The following is a 19,280-nucleotide window of genomic DNA, read 5'->3' as shown; positions in this document are numbered from 1 at the left end:
CTCCGCCCCTCACCCGGTCACGGGTAGGTCACCGTGGAGCGGAAGGAGGCGAGCGCGGAGGACGTCGTAAAAAGCCGGGCCGCGCTGCTTTCCGGCAGGCGGTGGAAAAACCGCTTTCCGGGGAGAGCCGCGAACGAGAAACTTGAGGCGCGGCGCCTCCGGCTTTCCGGAGGACGGAGCAGGTCTTCCAGGAGTCGAGGTCGGAGCGGGGCCGGACCTCGGGGGCCTCCGTCGGCCGAGAGCTCCTGCCAGGGAGTCGCCGCCGCCTCGTCCTACTTCTCCGCTGAGGCGCCGCGCGTCCGGGTAGCGGGTCCAGGCCTAAGCCGCGCTCCCGGGGCCTCCCGGGGCCGCCCGGGCTCAGTATGCCCGCGGTGAAGCTGACCACACAGGCGTACTGCAAGATGGTGCTACACGGTGCCAAGTACCCTCACTGCGCCGTCAACGGACTTCTGGTGGCCGAGAAGCAGAAGCCGCGCAAGGAGCACCTCCCTCTGGGCGGCCCGGGCGCCCACCACACCCTCTTCGTGGACTGTATTCCTCTCTTCCACGGCACCCTGGCTCTCGCCCCCATGCTGGAGGTGGCCCTCACCTTGGTAAGCATTCGAATATTCCCCGGGCCAGCAGGAGGGGAGCTGGGCTTGGTCGGTTTCCAGGAAGCCCCAGAAGGACCCTAGAGCCCACTCCCGAAGGTTGCCGAGGCGATGAACGGGATGACCCACGTAGAGCGCTGAGGTCTGGGCCGCGTTCGTAGTCGGTGCTCAATACGTGGCAGCTCGTAGGAGTAGGAGCAGTGGTGACTTTGGCCGTCATGAGTGTTTTTAGGGTCGCTTTTAGGCGACGAGTAATACCATAGCCCTTGTAGAATCAAGCTGTCGTTAACTGGGCAATGATTCGACAGTGTTCGGGGTTTCGAGTTGCGGGAAGTTTTAAACTCCAGAGTTTGATTTCTCCACACCTTCCCAGAGGCCGTTCCTGACCGGACGGTAAGTACTAACGCTGTGACTCTTTAGATAGTTAGTTCTCTGGGACCCGGGAGTTCAGACACGCTTAGAAAGGCAGCGTTGAGATCCTGGTACTGCCCCTCTTGAGTGTGCTTTATTCTTGTGTAAGGAGAATTTGTCTGTTCCCATTTGGGGCTAATGACTTACCTAGAATGCTTCCGTGGTTTTAAAGGCTGAAGAGTTTTTTGTGATACTAAAACGCAGGAGCAGACGTATCTTCTATCCAATGCGACATTTTCATGTTTCTTGCTTGCCGCGACTGCCTTTTTGAAGTACAATGAGAAAAAGATTTAGCATACATATAAACTGGCTGGTAGTTAAATTTTAGGCAGTCATTTTTGAGTTACTGTGACCAATGAACAAAAAAAGGGTCATCTATAAATTCCATTGTTGTTAAAACTTAGGGAGAAATGAACTGTAGCTTCAGATCTACATACCTGAGCTGAAGTAACTTATTTTCCATTTAAGTATAAACTGTGATGTTAAAGAAATATTAGTTAATTCATTCAAAGGGTAGTTAAATTTGAAAAGGTGTAGGGTGAAATCCTTGTTCTGAGCTTCCAACTGAGTAAAATGAGTTCATTCATAATTAACCTAGTTGTAACACGCATGTAAATTCCTGTTAAGCTGGAAGTACTTTTGGGCAAATAGTCATGCGTGAGTTTACTGAGCATACATTTGAATGTTTGTTAAAATTAATTGAGACATTATTTCCTCTTGGACTCAGCTTCTTTCTTAGAACTGTATTTAGGTAAAGGGTTAGAAGTCACAAATACTGCTCACCAGTCTTGGGCAAGTCTTATTCTTTTGCTTGAATATTCAAGTCAGAAACAGGAAAATTTCTTAAAGCCATTCTAGGCAGGAGATACATAGTAAGTAGATAAAAACCAAAAACCTGTTGCCATTGAATTGATTGCGATTCCTAACAACCCTGTAGGACAGAGTAGAACTGCCCTACAGGGTTTCCAAGGAGTGCCTGGTGATTTGAACTGCTGATCTTTTGGTTATCAGCCACAGCTCTTAACCAGTACGCCACCAGGGTTTCCAATCAGTGGATAGTATTTACAAAATCTACTTTAAACTCTTGAATAATTGTGCTGTAGGTACTAGCACATCGCTGGATGTGCATGTGTATGTTGTAATGCAAGTCTTTCAATCAGCGGTCTTAATCATTCTGTTGTCAGGAGGATTGCAGGAGATCGGGTATGTGAAATGCATTGACTTGCAAGGTAGCATGTTATACAGGATTATCCATTTCTCCAGTAATATACGCTTTCTGAGTGCCTACTATGCGCTGGGGGAGGGATATTGCTTTGGGTTGAACACAGTACCAGCACCTGAACTCGCAGCAAGCTGACAAATATAATCCCGAAGATCGAGTGCCATATATGGGGTTAACTAAAAAATGGTGAGGAATCCAAGAGAAAAGTCAGCCAACCTAGACATGTGGAGTCAGGGAAGGAAGTCGTCCCAGAGAGACATGCAAGAGGTGGCCAGTGGGCCATCCATAGTGATCTAGACGATGAAGGGAGAACATTTGAGGCAGAGGCACCAGGAGAAGGGGGGTGTCGGAGAAGAGCTAGAGTGTAGAGTGTAAGGCAGCAGGGGTAGAGAGAGTCGAGTGTGGAGAGGTAAGCAGTGGGCATGTTGCAGAGGACCTTGTAGGCCACTTGAGGGATTTCGGTCACCATCCTGAGGATGGAGAAGCTACTGGATGCGAGCTGTATGATTAGATGTGTGTTTTTGAGTGATTGCTCCAGCCTGCGGTGTAGAAGGTGTTGGAGACAGGCATATACCCGACTAGAAACAAGGAGGTCAAGACTAAGGCAGGGTTGTGCCTTCACTGAGTGCAGCGTGGTTGTGGAGGAGCGAGATCAACTCAAGCCAGGGGTGAGAAGGCACAGGACTTGGTGACTGATCATATGTGACCATAGGGAAAGAAAGTGTGGGTGACACCTTGGTTTCTGCCTTATGCACTGGGAGGACAGCAGTACCATTCATTAAAGGAACCATAGGCAAAAACAGGTTTGGAGGGGTGGTGATTATGTCAGTTTGGGACATGTTGAGGTTTGAGAGGTTCAAACGAAGTTCTAGTGTTGAAAGTTGAAAAATGGGTCTTGAGCTCAGAAGACAGGCTGGAGGTGTAGATTGAGAGCCAGTAGCTCCTCGGTGACATTTGGACTCATGCTTAGGGACAGTGCATGGAGTGAGAAGAGAACTATGGACAGAAGCCTGAGGGGCTCTAGCTTTTATAGGGTGGGTGGAAGAAGAGTCAGGAAGGTGACTGAGGAGCTCCCAGAAAGGTGGGAGGAAAAAGGTGTGCCGCTTTAATATTATCTGTGGAATTACTAACCAAAACACAAACAAGGCTATATAGTCCTATTAGAAATATCTAAGAACATCTTAGGCTGTCCTGGGTGGTGCAAATGGTTAGGCGCTTGACTGCTGGCTGAAAGGTTGACAGTTCGAACCCACCCAGAGGCACCTTGGAAGAAAGGCTTGATGGTCTACTTCTGAAAGGTCACAACCTTGAAAATCCTATGGAGCAGTTCTACTCTGTACACAAAGGATTGCTATGAGTCAGAATTGACCCGACAGCAACTAACAACAAGAAAGTCTTAAAGCCAGACTTATATCTAATGTGTCGTGTCAAGTACTACAAACTCTTCTTATTCTTCAGTGATTTTACAGAGTTAAAGGGTTATGTTCCTGTTATGAGATATCGACACTCTACTTGAAAGAATTAAATATACTAAGTATAAATAACTGCATTTTGAGTCACTTTTACGTGAATTTTCCTTAGTTCACATTATCTTTCTTGTCATTTATCCACCTATACTGGTCCCAAGGCTACCGCCTATCTGTCAGTTTGTCATACTGTGGTGGCTTGTGTGTTGCTAGAGGGTATGCCATTGATATTTCAAATACCAGCAGGGTCAGCAATGGTAGACAGGTTTCAGCAGAACTTCCAAACAAGACAGACTAGGAAGAAAGACCTGGTGATCTGTTTCTGAAAACTAGCCACTGAAAACCCTATGGATCACAACAAAACGTTGTCTGATGAGCCCCCAGCTTGGAAGGCACTGGGAATACAGTGACCACAACAACGGACTTGAGCATACCAACGACCGTGAAGGTAGCGTGGGACTGGGCAATGTTTCCTTCTTTTGTACGTGGGGTCGCCATGAGTCAGAGCTCACTCTACAGGGTCGCCATGAGTCAGAGCTCACTCTACAGGGTCGCCATGAGTCAGAGCTCACTCTACAGGGTCGCCATGAGTCAGAGCTCACTCTACAGCAACTGAACAGCAACACTGGCTCCAAGGAGCAGGGCTACCTCCCGAATCACTTCACCTGGGGAAGGAAGATGCCCAGGGGGAGTCTTGAGGCCAAGAGCGAAGGTGAGGCACCACTGCCACCAGCTTGTCTAAGATTGAAAAGGTCCCGTACAAGGCCCAGTTCCTGTCTTGCAGTCCTGCCCCTATTACACTCTGCGCTCCAGACTTCCTCTTTTTAGCACTTTCCCCAAGTGTACCCTTCAGTGTTGGAGCAGATTCTCTGGAATACTAACTTTTTTTCAATAAAAACAAACAGCTGAAGTGTCCCTGCTTAGCAGTGGCTGTTTATACTGGCTTTTGTTGTATTCCCCACAAATTTGAGTTGTAGTCTCAGCAGTCGACAAGTAACGTAAAAGATGCTGATTGGGTACAAACTAAGTAACTTCCAGGGGAAGTTACAGAGGAAAATTCACAGTTCAAGTCCATCCAAAAGTGTTGTTGTTGTTGGCTGCTTTCGAGTCAGCCCCCAGCTCATGGCACCTACGTGTGTTACAGAGCAGACTTCCTCCATAGGGTTTTCTTGGCTGTAACCTTTACCCAAGCCTATCACCAGGCCTATTTTTCACGGAGCCACTGGGTGGGTTCAGACCACCAACCTTTAGGTTAGCAGCTGCTCACACCACCCAGGCTTCTGTATTACAGTTAAGCTATTTAAATTTATTTTATTCAACTTTTGATTTAGTAACTTTAAAACCTGAAAGGAATGAAAAATCTCAGCGTATTAAGCCCTAGAGAACTCATCATTGAGCCATAGTCTATCATTGCATCAGCAATGGAAGACATAATTTTCATAAAGCATCTCAATCCATGTGGCAACCTTATTCTTGTGGCCCTTTTCTACCCAGGGAGTTTCATGTGGAAATCATTTTTTGATAAGTGGGAAAGGCTGCATTGATAGACAGTCCATCAAAGGGCAACATTAAATTCCTTTGAAAGGTTTTTGTTATAATTTTCCATTAAAAAAAAATCCTACATTTCTCTGTGCTTTTTTTTTTTAAGTACCCGTGCCTATTATTTATCCTTACAACCCTTTGACGCAGGTAGTGAGGGAATTATTTCTAATAGCAAAAACCCATAAAATGTTAGGAGGAAAATTAGCATAAACCTGCTGTTCCTCTAAGCCCTTTTTGTCCTTTTCCTCCTGTTGATTTTCTGGTACTTTCTATTACTGTCTGCCCAGAGGGCTTTCTTATCTGCCTGTTGGCCTGATCCCCAGGGTTCCCTGGTAGAATTCTTTAGCTGTGCCCGCAAGTGTGCCTTCTCCAGCTCTTTCCTAAGCCCCCCGCTGCTGTCAGCTCTTTTGTTTATCTCCAAAGTGGCCATGTGTTAGCCTGGGATTGCCCTCCTTTCAGTCCTTTCCCCTGAACTTGGCCATCTGTCCTTACCCCATTTACCTCCAGAGCTCTTCTTCCCTGGATCCAGCTACTTTCAGCCCCATAGAAAAATTCTGCACTGACTTGAGAAGGAGCCTTTCTTCCCTTCTACTTTTGGATTCCAAGGCCTGCTCATTGCTGCACACGGGGAGGCTCTGTAAACGCCCTTACCTTGTCGGTCGTCAGGCCCTCTCAGAGAGTGGTTCGCTTATCAGCCCCTGCCTTGCCTACTTTATGGTTATTGCACATCACATGAGATAGGTAATAAAAAATGGCTTTGAAAATTATAAAATGTCTCACACGTGTAAAATGTTACCGAGTTTGCTAAGAGAAGCTGCTGTCTTTGTGCAGAGTCTAATTGGGAATGAGCAGTTTGGGCTCAGTGCCTTTAATCATACTCCTCTAGGTCTAGAATGGAACAAACCAAAAAGGACAGAGGACTACGGGCTTGTGCAGAAGTGAAAGTATCCTTCTTTCCCTCCAAACAGTAAAAGGAACTGCAGTAGATGCAAAACTGGAAGGCATCTGCATTCAGGATCAGTTTTACTAAGTTGACGTCAGGTTTCACAGAGTTTTGTCCTGAGCTTTTATTTTGTTTTTTCACGAGATGTGTGATAGGGTCGTGGGCATCACTGCAGCAAGGCGAGGAGATGGGAATGGATTCATTGAGTGCAGAAGTCAAATGGAAGGAGTGAGCTGGCTTTCCTGTGGAGGCTACCACTCAGATCCACGCTGGTTTTCATTGAAGAGCTATCAGGGGTTACTGCAGGGTGCTGGAGCCTCTGGAGACCTTTCACCCACCTGTCTCCACCCCAGCACTCTCATCTCCTTCTACACATCAAGTTTTACTCTAGACCCCAAGTTACTCTCACCTAATGTCTATTTCTGTGTTCTAGAATATCGAAGAAAACCTTTCCCCTTTTCAGCCTCCTTCTATGAGCTCTGATGACTGTTGGATAACCCCGAGTCAGTATACTGCTCCTCACTTTCATGGTCTGCATTCCCCAGTGGTGTGTTGATCTGCACAGCTGTGCGTAGACTGTACACTCATGTCATGGGCATTCGTACAGTTAACTGGGTCAGTCAGACAGGTATGAAGCCAAGCCAGACCTTATATGCCTAGTTCACTTTTAGAGCAGCATCTTCAAAGAGTTCTACTAGCAGTTTGATATCACGGCATTGTTTTTCTACTGGAGTTTGATTGGGTCCTTAGGGTTTTTCATCAGGAACTTGCCCCTCATCAGGTCCTATGGATGGTGAGGCATGCACTGTGATCATCACCGTTTGTTATCAGAATCATCCTTCACATCCGATGCTGGCTGTGCTCCCAGTGTACTCCAGAGAGTGAGAGCAGGTACAAGGTGACACCATATGCGTTCACCGGGGACGAGTCCTGAACTGTTGGTCTAAGCCCAGGAAGGTGATCTAGGAGACAGCTTAGAATGCTTACCAAGGACTGTTATTGGGGTGACCAAGAAATTGCCAGTGCCAGAACAGTATACAGTAAGTGCACCGCATAAGGTTTGTTTAGACAGCATCCATTCAGACAATGTCCAACCGCATATACGTCCGTGGTCCCCAAATTTTCCCAATCCCCACAGCGCCTCACCCTTTCCCGCCTCCCGGCTTCATTCGCTCGCCCAGCAACCATCGTGCCCTTCACTTCCAGTGTAGGGCAATGCCCACTGTGGCTCCTCTGCTCCTACCACAGGCTCTGGTGAGGGTGCCGGCTGGCCCTGGGGTGCTTGCGGACTCCTGGCAGCAGTGGCTACACATGATCAGGAAGCAGCCTCACCAAAAGGGCAGTAGCAGCCAGGGCTCCTACCGTCAGCCACACTCCCACTCCCAGCCCAGTCCTGCAGCCACTTCTCCACAACTCCCCCATGCACCCCTTTCCTGCACCTGGATGTACACAAAGTGCGGGGTCCCAATCAGGCTTCTGCACAACATCCGCCCAGCCCGCAGCCACACACCTGGCAAAGTGGGCCCCGTGTATCTAGTGGATACAGTTCTCAGGCTTTGTCCAGTGTGCAGGCAGCTGCGGGGGCTGCCTGGCCAGGCTGCTCTTGCCCCTTAGGCAGGCAGAGGGCAGGGCTGGGTGTGTAACCTGAGGACTGCCTATATATAATATGGTGTTCACACAACTCCCAAACCGCATAACGTCCTATTTCACAGAACATACCATGGACGTTAAGCAACGCGTGATTGTATCTCATTCTTAAAATAAACATAGTATAGTTGTGGAGTCAGTAATGGATCCCAAAAGATATCCACATTTAATTCCTAGAACCTGTGCATATGTTGCCTTACATAGCAAAAGGGACTTCACAGATGTAATTAAATTAACCTAAACCCATTGCCATCGGCTTGTAGTAACCCTATAAGACAGTCAAAATGCCTCATAGGGTTTCCAAGGCTGTAAGTAAACCTTTACAGAAACAGACTGCCACATCTTTCTCCCACAGTGGCCGGTGGGTTCAAACCACCGAACTTTTAGTTAGCAGACAAGTGCTTTAACCTCTGCGCCATCAAAGCTTCTGTAATTAAATTAAGTATCTTGAAATGGGAGAAGACCCTGTATTATCTGGGTGGGCCCAGTGTCACAGGCTCCTTTTAAGAGGGAGGTAGGAGAGTCAGTGAAGGAAAAGTGACGATGGAGGCAGAAGTCTGAGTGAGTTGGGACCACCATCCAAGGAATATGGGCGGCCTCCAGACACTGGAAAAGGTAAGGAGCAGAATCTTCCCTGGAGCCTCCAGGCGGCCCTGCTGCCCCATTTTAGACTTCTGATCTATAAGATAATAAGTGTGTGGTGCTTTAAGCTCCTAATTTGTGGTCATTTGTTACGGTGACAGTAGAGACCTAAGTAGCCAAACCTGGAATGTCATCTGGAGTTCTGGCCTGTGGATGTAAGGACAGCCTGAACTGGAGAGCCAGGAGGGGCAACCAGCATGGGCAGACAGCTGAGGGTTACTCGAGTGAGGACACTCAAGAGACTGGCCTTCCATTGGAAGCATCAAGGCTGAGAGTGCTGTGCTAAAAAACGGGCTAATATATGGGTTTGAGTTTGGGGAATGGGGCCAAATCCCCAAATTTTAGAGCTAGGCTCTGCCCTTTGATACTGCATAGAGATTAGTTGAGAAGAAATGAGAGAAAATGCTGCTCTAAGCAGTGATGAAAGTTTCTAAAAAACCTTTCTTTGAGAGGTAATGGAAACAAAATACAAACAGTTTTGGAGTAATTTGCAGCAAAGTTACAGTGATAGAACCATTATAAGTATTTAAGGGAACATTACCCTAATTTTTTGAGTGGATGACCAGAACATCCAGTTGGTTCAGTGAGCCGTGGTTTTGACCCAGTATGGTAATTTGTAAGCTCTTAGGAGGCCAGAATTATGATTTTGATCCTCAAGTGAGCCAGGGAACCTTGGCTGGTGTCTATCTTGTAATGTCTGCTCTTAGTCATAAAGGATACTGTCAGAAGCCAGGAAACCCCAGACCAAAATCTAAGAAAAAGGAATAGGGTTGTATTTATAATGTCAGTATATATTTTTTAGCCAGTTAATTGACCTCGGAAAAGTGAGGTACCAATTTTGTTTTCCCTTCTGAGGACTGAGAATAGAATTTATTACAGTTTGTTATTAAAATTCCATTATGGCAAAACAGGATGACTTTTTGTTGCTTTTAATAACAGCATTAGACCTGCAGAAAACTAAATCTGATGAGCAGAGAGGAGTGGCATTATAAAACAATCCGAAAAATCTCTGTCCCTGTACTCCCACTTAAAAGCATGCCATAGGGAGTAGACCGTGTGAGCACCTGCCCCCTTCCTGTACCTGCCCTGCCCACTTCCATACCTGTTTACCCCAAACCTCAGTGTGAAGGGTTTTTCATGGTACATTGCTAGGAATACTGAATTATAGTATTTTTTAAAAAAAATTTTTTTTTTTTTTTTTTTTTTTTTTTGACTTGGTTAAATTCCCGTTCTGACTTTGCTGCTACCTGGCTGTACAGACGTATAACCTCTGAATTCTCATTTGCTTATGAAGGACTTGATTTAAATGTTCTTGAGGATTTTCCAGCTCCAGAATGCCCCAGTTCTTCGTATTGTAAGAGGAGGTGGGTGAAGATTGTCTTTCTCCCCACCTCCCCACAGCGCTACAGTCATTTAATACATGTGGACATTGGGGCCTACTGCTGGTCCTGGGGAGAGAGGTCATTGCCCTTGTCCCCGACCTTCTCCTGGTGGCTACAGGGACCTCTCCCTCAGTGAAAGCCCCATTTTAGAGAGCAAGGCACCTGCTCCCTTCCTGTGCTTCCTCACTCAGCCTTGCAGAGACTGTGAGAAGCCGATTGAGTTGGATTTTTCCTCCAGTGAACACCTGTTTCATTCTTGTAGCGTTTCTTCCAGTGAGCAGGATCCGGGGATTACTATATTGGGTCTTGTCAGCACCTGGGGGGAGAGGTCTCCTGTGTTTGTAGAGACTTGATATTTAAGGGAAAATCATTCATCTTTTCTTCCCAATTTTTGTTCCTCTTTCAGATTGATTCATGGTGCAAAGATAATAGCTATGTGATTGCTGGTTATTATCAAGCTAATGAACGTGTAAAGGATGCCAGGTATGTCCGTGTCAGAACCGCTTGTGATTTGCAGAAATGCTTACAGGGCAGTCAAATGCAGTCTCCGATGTACACTCTGACCTCTGCGTTGGCTGGACATGGGAAATCTGCAAGCAGAGACCACCCCCCACCCCATGCTTGTTTTTAGTATGTGAAGGAGCTGTGTGTGGATAACTCCAAACAGAAATTCTAAACGTTTATGTTTAGCTTTGGGTTTCTGTTTTGTATCATCTTTGTTTTGCTGAAAGGAAATTCATACAGCAAAAGCGACAGTCAGGGCCCTGAGGGCTCTGCCGCAGCTCATCTTTGCTTCCCATCTTCAAGCCAGGCGTGACATAGGGCAGAACATTGGGAGGCAATACTGCTGTCTTTTAGGGCAAATAAAACAGCTTTTAGGTTTTGGGACTCTTGGGGTCTGATGCTGTGAAGATGTAGTGTTTGGTGCTTCCTTTGTATTGGCCCCTGGTTCCTTTGATCCTGATAGTTCCCCCGCTATGATTCTCACTGATGAGCAACACTGAGAATTGCTTTTTGTCTGCATCAGTCAGGTCTCAGCAGAAAAGCAGAGGCATACCCAAGGTAGGATAATTTGAGGCTTTCCCCACAGATGTGGGTAGTGTGTAAAAGAACCCAGGGTGATAGTGCAGTAACCCAGCACTCATGACAAAAGCTATTACCATCCCTAGGCCTCAGGTACAAGGGGATCAAAGAGTTGAGTAAAGAAGGCCACCTCGAGAGGAGCAGTGACCCTAAGTCAAGGGATACAGCCAGCCCAATATGACCTCACAGTTGGGCGGGTGGGGAGCCCAGAGGAGTCAAGGCCTGGTCTGCCTGGTTCCCCTTCCTCTGGTTTCCTCCTTCCTCTCTGGTATTCCTTCTGCTGAGCCCACCCAGCAGCCAGGGGCAGATGGAAAACATCCTCCACAACAGAAAACAGGAACCAACACCAGGATGCCCAGACAAGGCTTCCCAATGTTGTCGGGTGACGCAGACTGGCTCCAGGTTCCCGGGAGTTCAGGGAGGCAACGAAAGTTTCCATCACAAAATGCCCCCCGGATTTACGTAGTTACATCCACTCGCCCATCACAGACAAGACGTGGACTCACGAGTGTGTCTGGAGACAATACAATGACCTGGTGACCAGTTATTGTCTTCATGGATGCATCTCAGAAACATAAGCTTCTGTCCTTGGAGGACTGGTTCTGGTCTCAGAGCTTAGGGATGTAGAACAACCAGAGAAAGCTGGGTTCAAATGACTCCTGCCAACAAGCTTTGCTGGGGGGAACTCTGTAGACGCTGAGGGCTTTGCCCACTGCCTCTCCGACTTTCTCCCCTGAGCCAGTGCATGGCACTTGTTTCTCCTCCTCTGGTGCATCCCTTATTAACCTCGCTCCTTCTAGGACCTCCTCTCTGTTTGATTTCAGCTACCTCCCTCCAGTGTCCCGATTGTCTAGTTGTCTGATTTGCCATCTGAGCTAGAGCCTGCTCAGTCACTGTCTTTACTCATCAGATTGACTGTGGAATACCTGCCATGAGCCAAGCTCTGTGCCAAGCAAGAGAGACACAAAGCTCTAAACTTAATAGAAAGATACTGTAGACACACAAATGTAGTCTATGACGTAACTCATGCTGGGTGGGTGGTGAGAGGGCTATGACAACAGGTGGCATGGAGGAGCTACTTCAATCAGTGTGACCAGGGAAGTCACAGAGAAGGGGTGTCCTGTGAGCTGGCCCTCAATTCTGTCAGGTACAGATGTGGAGACCAGGAGGTAACGGTGTTCCTGGCAGAGGGGGACACTGTGATAAAAACAGAGGTGAGGTGGGAACACATGGGAAACTGCGTTTGGGCAGGAATGTTGGGTAGGTACATGGATAGAAATGGTAGGAAGTAAGGCTGGAAAGGTAGGTGGTTCTTAAAATGCTGTAAAGAATTTTGAACTTTGTCCGCAGCGGGTGGCTGACGTTGGGAGGAGGGCTTTTCTGAACCGGGGCAGGGCTTTCTCACAGCCACTTCTGCAGACAGGAGTCAATAGGTAGTGGCAGTATATGATCAACTTAGTTTAGACTCCTCGCTCTCCCCTCCCAAATCCACACTTTTCATACTCTACACTGGTGCCCACTCCCTGCCTTCCTGCGCCTGCCTCATTTGACTCAGGGTCTCCCCATCTCCTGCCTCTGGGTGGCCTCATTTGAGCTCCTTGTTCTCCTCAGCCCCCATTGTCATACTCTTCATACCACCTTCTTCCAGAATTCTTCAGTCTGCGCCTCACAGGAGGCTGCATCCCCCATCCAGACTGAGCAGCCACTGGGTAGGTCCTGACCAGAGACCAGGACATTAGCCAGGAGCAGCAAGAAGGCATGCCTGGTAGCCCCCTGGGTGTGCTCCCGTGTCTAATCTGTCCCCCAGGTGCTGGTGCCATGGAGGAGTCCACCTCTGGGAGCCAGCACTGCACCCACACTGGGCCTTTTTGCACCATCCCATCAAGGTGTCATGACAATGCTCAGGGAAGGAACTCCAGCCACAGAACTTCACAAAAGCTACTCTGCTAGCATGTGCCAGCACTTTCTTAAATACTGTTTGCTTCTACCTGGGAAACCTTTCCTTCTCTCTTTAGCCAGACCTAGCTAAAAATGTGCTCTTCTTGTTTTAGAAATATTTCCTGATACTGGCATTGTCTCACTGCATAAGCTTTGAAGCCAGAGAGATTGGGATTCAAATCCTAAGTAACTCACTGGTCAACTTCTTTGGGCCTCAGTAGTCATTTCTGTAAAATGGGGGTAAGAGTGTGGGAGGACAGAATGAAACCACATGTAACATGTTTAGCTTTGTGATTGGCTCAGAGTGGAGGCTCTGTTACTATTACTAGTTCTGTAATAACTGTTCTCAGAAAAGGATCATTCAATCGATGTTTGAAATGTAAAAAGCTTGAGGTGCTTTTAACTGTTATACTCATTTCCTAAACTTAAGGCTGCTGGTACATCAGGTTTTACTATATCATTTCATCATTGCTGCTGTTTTACTTCGTAGTTAGCACCTCACATGGGTGTATTTCATTACCTGTCACAGTGCCCTGGCCTAAGTAGATGCTCGATAAAAAGCTTTCAGGTGGAAAGTGCAGGCTATCGGTTACCTCCTGAATGCCCAGCTCTGTGCTAGTGGGGGGAGGATGAGCCAAACGCCTGTCTCCAGGGCACTTGCAGTTTTCTTTGACAGATGACTCCCCACGGGTGCAGGAACTGGATACAGACTAGTACGAAACCAGGTGCCGATCTGAATACCAGAGTGCTGCAGTCTTATTCTCAGGAATGAGGTAGACCATAATACGTGATATAAAGAAGAAAAAATATGAGCAAAATTGGTAACTCTTTCAAATGCTCTGGGGATCATTACCTACAACTTTTTTTTTTTTAACTTCTTTCAAAAGAATGAATTTGAAATTTGAAGTCTTGGGCGTCTGAAATGGTAGTTTCTAATTTTTAGTAAATGTTTCTTGACCCCCTTCCAAATAAAAGTCATAATATGATAATTGGAAGTGTTAAGAAAAATAGTAAGTTTCTTTGTGGCAAAAGGCTGTATACCTATTGCTTTACATGTCCCTAGAATGTAGCACAAAGAGCCCTGGTGGTGCAGTAGTTAAGCTCAGCTGCTAACTGAAAGATTGGCAGTTCAGACCCACCAGCGGCTCCAAAGGAGAAAAGACCTGGTGATTTGCTCCCATAAAGACTACAGCATAGAAACCCAATGGGACAGTTCTGCTCTGTCATATAGGGTTGCCAGGAGTCAGAATCAACTTGACTGGCACCCAACAACAACAGAGCATAGCACAGGCATGCACTTAGCAAATGCTGACTTCCCTTGCCTCTGCACCTGTGGCATAAGTGAGTCAGGGCTGGCTGAGGTGCGGGGGGCGGGGGTTGGTGATGGGTCCTGCTGTAGAACACTGCAGGTGAGCAGGTGCAGGACTGCCTGTACACTTGAGTTTTCACTGGCAACCTGAGGACAGGTCCCTGGAATCTGTCTTTGTTTACTTTTTTTAAAACAATACTGTAGATTTATAGTGCACACATCACTATAAAGTATCGTTTTTGACGATGGAGATGGAATAATTAGATAAAACAGTTTTTCATGAAGCATTACTGTTAAGAATTGAATTGTGTCCCCCAAAAATGTGTGCACCTTGATTAGGCCATGATTCCCAGTATTGTATTACTGTCCTTCATTTTGTGATCTGATGTAATTTTCCCGTGTGTTGTATATCCTAACCTCTATAATGTTAATAAGACGGAATTAGAGGTAGTTACATTAATGAGGGGAAACCCTGGTGGTGTAGTGGTTAAGTGCTACGACTGCAAACCAAAGGGTTGGCAGTTCAGATCCACCAGGCACTCCTTGGAAACTCTTCTGGGGCAGTTCTACTCTGTCCTATAGGGTTGCTATGAGTTGGAATCGACTCGACGGCACTGGGTTTGGTTTTTTTTTAATATATATATATTAATGAGGCAGGATACAATCTACAAGATGAGGTTTTATCTTGAGTCAATCTCTCGAGATATGAAAGAGAGAAACAAGCACCAGGAGAGGAACCTCCTACCCCCAAGGAAAAAGAGCCAGGAGGAGGGTACGTCCTTTGACCCAGGGTACCTGCACTGAGAAACACTTAGACCCAGGAGAAGATTGATAACAAGGACTTTCCCCGACAGTCAAAAGAGAGAGAAAACCTTCCTGTGGAGCTGGCAGCCTGCATTTGGACTTCCAGCCTCCTAAAGTGTGAGAGAGTAAATTTCTCTTTGTTAAAACTGTGATGGCAGCACTGGATAACTAAGACAATTACTGATCTTTTTTCAGCTGAGTCACAAAGGAAGAAGTAAGTAAGTACTAGAGCATTTTGAAATAAACGGTCAGAGTTTAAAGAAGGGAAAATGGAAGAAGCCCTGGTGGTGTAGTAGTTAAGTGCTGCGGCCACGAACCAAAAGGTCAGCAGTTGGAACCCACCAGGCGCTCCTTGGAAACTTTGTGAGGCAGTTCTACTCTGTCTTACAAGGTCACTATGAGTCAGAATCGACTCGATGGTGTTGGGTTTGGTTTAGTTTTCTGGGGTAGCTTGGCAAGGCTTCATGGAGAGAGTACGGCATGTTTGTGGGCATTAAAAATTGGTAGGAATTCAATATCAGAGATTGACTTGGAAGGGCATTCCAAACAGAGAAGACCATGAATGGGGAAAAGGATAAGTGAGGGAAAGGACACACGGAGCTCCTGTGAATAGGAAAGGTAGCTAGGGTCTAAGGAGGCTTCTCAGACATACCGAGTAGGAAAAACCTAGAAATTGTGAGGCAATAAAGAAGCAAGCAGTTTTAGAAATCCATGCAAAGCAGTAGCCTGAACAAGACGAGTGGCAGGGAGAGCACAGGAGGCAAAGGCAAGAACAGAACCCGCAGCACTCGGGAATGATTGAGTCAGGGCATACAGGCCAGTCTGTCTAGAGTCAGGACTTGAGCCAGAGGCCTTGAGGTGTGGTAGGTAGGAGTATGACCTTGGGCTCATAGGTAGGCTTTGAGGTTGTGGATCTGTGGGGGCATGGGGAGGAGGCCAGATTGCACCAAGCTGGCTGTGAGGAAATGGAGCGTGAGGGAGCAAGATAGCATATTGAAGACGTTTAAGAAATTCGGTTGAAAGGGAAGAGGAAAGCTGGCAGTGACTAGAGGGAGCTGATTAAATACTTTCGTTTCCTCTCGCCCCAAAAAGAAGACTTATGCAAAGTTAAAACCAGAAATGGACCCAATGGGGAGAGAGGATAAGTAAGTCCCCAGAGGACGCCAGAGTAGAAGGGCCTGTGGGCTCTGAGGATGGCAGGGGAAGGATGGTGTGGGAACCACTCTATAATTACCTCTGTCCACTCTGCGTAGGGGTCATTGTTTACCAAAGTTGGAATGGGGCATGCCCAGAGCTTGCGAGCATAGATTTGGAATGATTTAAGAATTAAAAAAAAAATTTTTTTAAGGTGCCTTGATGGCCAGCAGCTGTGAGGTTTCTGTCGCTTTGTAGACAACGATGTCAGCTTTGCTAGAGCACAGATGGAAAGGGCAGGCTTCAAGGGCACCAGGCCACAGCTTGGCACAGTGGCAGAGTGCTCATGCACAGCTTGTTCTCCGCAAGGTCCCGGGGAGCCTTTCTCCTTAGAAGACCCTTCTCCAGATCCCCTGCACTAGGGCTTCCTGACTGGAACGAGGCCGGGATCTGCATTGAACTCGCTCCACGTGGCCTTTGCCATGTCCCTGTCCTCTCACAAGACATCACAGTGGGGCTTCGGGCGCCGAGAGCTGCTTTAAACAAGCAGCAAAGAGATGCAGTGTGTTGGCTCTGCCAGTCTTAATTCTCTTTAGTTCTAGGAGACATTAATGATGCCACCTTAGGTAGACAATGTTAAATAGCATTAGCTAGGACACGGGAGAACTAACTGGTTTTTCTTTTGTAGTCCGAACCAGGTTGCTGAAAAGGTGGCTTCCAGGATTGCCGAAGGCTTCAGCGACACCGCCCTCATCATGGTACGTCTCTCTGGGCTGCTCTGAGTATCTTCCTGCATGTACAATGACTAGCAACCATCCCCTCGCTAACTTAGTGTTTTATTATATAAGCACTCTTCCTTTCTGCGGGTACTTACACCAATTCCCTCATTAGACCATTGCCACGTTTTGCAGTCTTGTCCCAACTGCACCTTTAAAGTTGCGGAACAAGAGGCTGTGGTTTGAATACCACTGCAGTCACAGCACAGGGGCATCCAAAAGGGAATACATTTAGGCTCAGGGGTCCTCTGAGTGAGGTTCCATGCCAGCAGCATCACCACCTGGAACTTGCTAGAAATGCAGGTTCTCAGGCCCCAGCAACCTACTGTCTCAATAGCTGAGTGTAGCCCAGCAGTTTCTGCTCTAACAAGCCTCACAGGTGAATCCGATGCTCGTTAAAGTGTGAGAACAGCCAGCACAGCTCTGGGGGAGAGAGGAAGGAAGGAGTTGGGCAGATAGGTGAATTTCATCAAGAGCCTTGTTAAACAATCTCAGTTCCAAGAATTCTAACAGTGAGGGCAGAAGTTATGTTTGGAAGGTGGGGAAAAACAAACTGATATAAAACACTTATCCTAAGGAGCCCTGGTGGCCCACCGGTTAAGTACTCGGCTGCTAACCAAAAAGTCAGCAGTTTGAACCCACCCAGCAGCTCTGCAGGAGAGAAGACCTGGTGATCTGCTCCTGTAAAGATTACAGCCTAGGAAACCCTATGGGACAGTTCTACTGTGTCACATATGGGGTTGTTATGAGTCAAAATCGACTCAACAGCGCCTAACAACAGCAATATTTATTCTGCATAACCTAACTATCGTTTGGTGTGATTCCGTGTATCAGATAAGCAGTGTCAGCACACCATAAGGAAGGGTTTCTGCTTTGAGCCAGTGTTTGCACTGCTGCCTTAGGGCTTGTGGAGAAGTACCTTGCTCTCTTGTTCACTTTTGTGTCTTTTGCCTTTGCTCAGGTAGACAACACGAAGTTTACAATGGACTGCCTCGTGCCTACGATCCACGTGTACGAACACCACGAGAACAGATGGCGGTGCAGAGACCCACACTAGTGAGTGCCGAGCAGCCTCGCGGCTCGCGTGTTCCACGGAAGACCCATGCCACAGTACATGCTGGGGCCCGTGCACGGGCACCCCGCTCCCACAGGAAAGCCAGTCCAAACCTCCTTGGATTACTAAGTTAGCGTGTTCTCCAGAGGAGTTTACAGACCTTTCAAATCATGAGTGTTCCTCGACTCTCCTGGAGAACCAGGCCCAGAGGGTTTCTGAGCAGTAGATAGGACATGCGTATCACTTCTCGGTCCTATTACCCCTGACTCCAGGGACCCTCTCCCCAAGCCAAACCCTCTGCCCAGCCACGTGGTTGGGTTTTTCTTGTACTCCTTCTGAAAGCATCAGTCATCTCCTTCCAGCTTTTTCAGAATTTTATTTGAATAGTATCTCTTTCATGGCATTGATCATGTTTTATATTTTTTTGTGTACATTTTTGTGTATTTAAAATGTACATGTTTCCTGATATTCATTATTATCTTCATCTATACCACTTTGCATGTAGCTGGTGTCTTCTGTTTACTTTATTGAGAAGCCACATATCTGTACTGTTAGAAGATTAATTTTTCCATCTTTGGCCTCATAGTGATTACTGTGAAGACTGGCCCGAAGCCCAGAGGATTTCAGCCTCGCTCCTGGATAGCCGGTCCTATGAAACCCTAGTGGACTTCGACAATCACCTGGATGATATTCGGAATGACTGGACAAACCCAGAAATCAATAAAGCTGTTCTCCACCTGTGTTAGGGAGGGAGTCCACTCACTAGTCTCTGGGCATTTCCACTACACTGGAGAAGAAAACATATTTTTAAATGTAAATAGAATATTACTTAGCCTGAGTGGAAAGCTGGCAGTGTCAAAAAGTGGCTTGTGCCCTGAAAGAGGGCGGAATGTCTACTCAGCCGTCTTTTTACTGCAGTCTCTAGAAGAGGCACGGAGGATCCAGACCTCCCTGTGGATTCCCTCCCAGTTGTATGTTGCTATAATCTTCCAAATCAAAGCTGTTTCCACTTATCCAAGATTGTTCCTATTAAACAGTTTTAACTAACCTTTTATAATCTGGAGAGAATACTTTTGAATCCTATGAACTATGTTAAAAAAAAAAAAAAAAAAAACCACATCTTATACTGGAACGAGTGTGTGTGTGAGTTTTTGTGCTGTCTGAGTCGTTGCCATCCCGTTCTGGGGCAGACATGCAACACTTAGACCATTAGACTGGTGCCTAATGATGGAGTCTGTGTGCTGGGACTACAGCAGTAGAGTAGGCTGCAGTGCCGGGCTCACATAGCTACAGCAACTACACACAGTGGGAATAAAACCACTGTTGCCTGAGAAACC

General features: G+C 47.0%; 1 protein-coding gene across 1 annotated transcript; it reads left to right on the top strand.

The window, feature by feature from the left end:
- The first annotated feature begins 3 nt into the window (after positions 1–3).
- EMC8 (ER membrane protein complex subunit 8) lies at positions 4–19,069 on the top strand. The gene is made up of 5 exons (XM_049864223.1): positions 4–593; positions 10,252–10,328; positions 16,802–16,871; positions 17,851–17,945; positions 18,530–19,069. Exons 1-5 carry the CDS (start codon positions 363–365, stop codon positions 18,687–18,689), a joined length of 633 nt encoding a protein of 210 aa, XP_049720180.1. The 5' UTR covers positions 4–362; the 3' UTR covers positions 18,690–19,069.
- The last annotated feature ends 211 nt before the right edge of the window (positions 19,070–19,280 follow it).

The sequence above is a fragment of the Elephas maximus genome, chromosome 21, assembly GCF_024166365.1.
Source record: "Elephas maximus indicus isolate mEleMax1 chromosome 21, mEleMax1 primary haplotype, whole genome shotgun sequence".
Lineage (NCBI taxonomy): Eukaryota > Metazoa > Chordata > Mammalia > Proboscidea > Elephantidae > Elephas > Elephas maximus.
The sequence above is the reverse complement of the archived record's forward strand: the minus strand, read 5'-3'. Positions and strand labels throughout refer to the sequence as shown.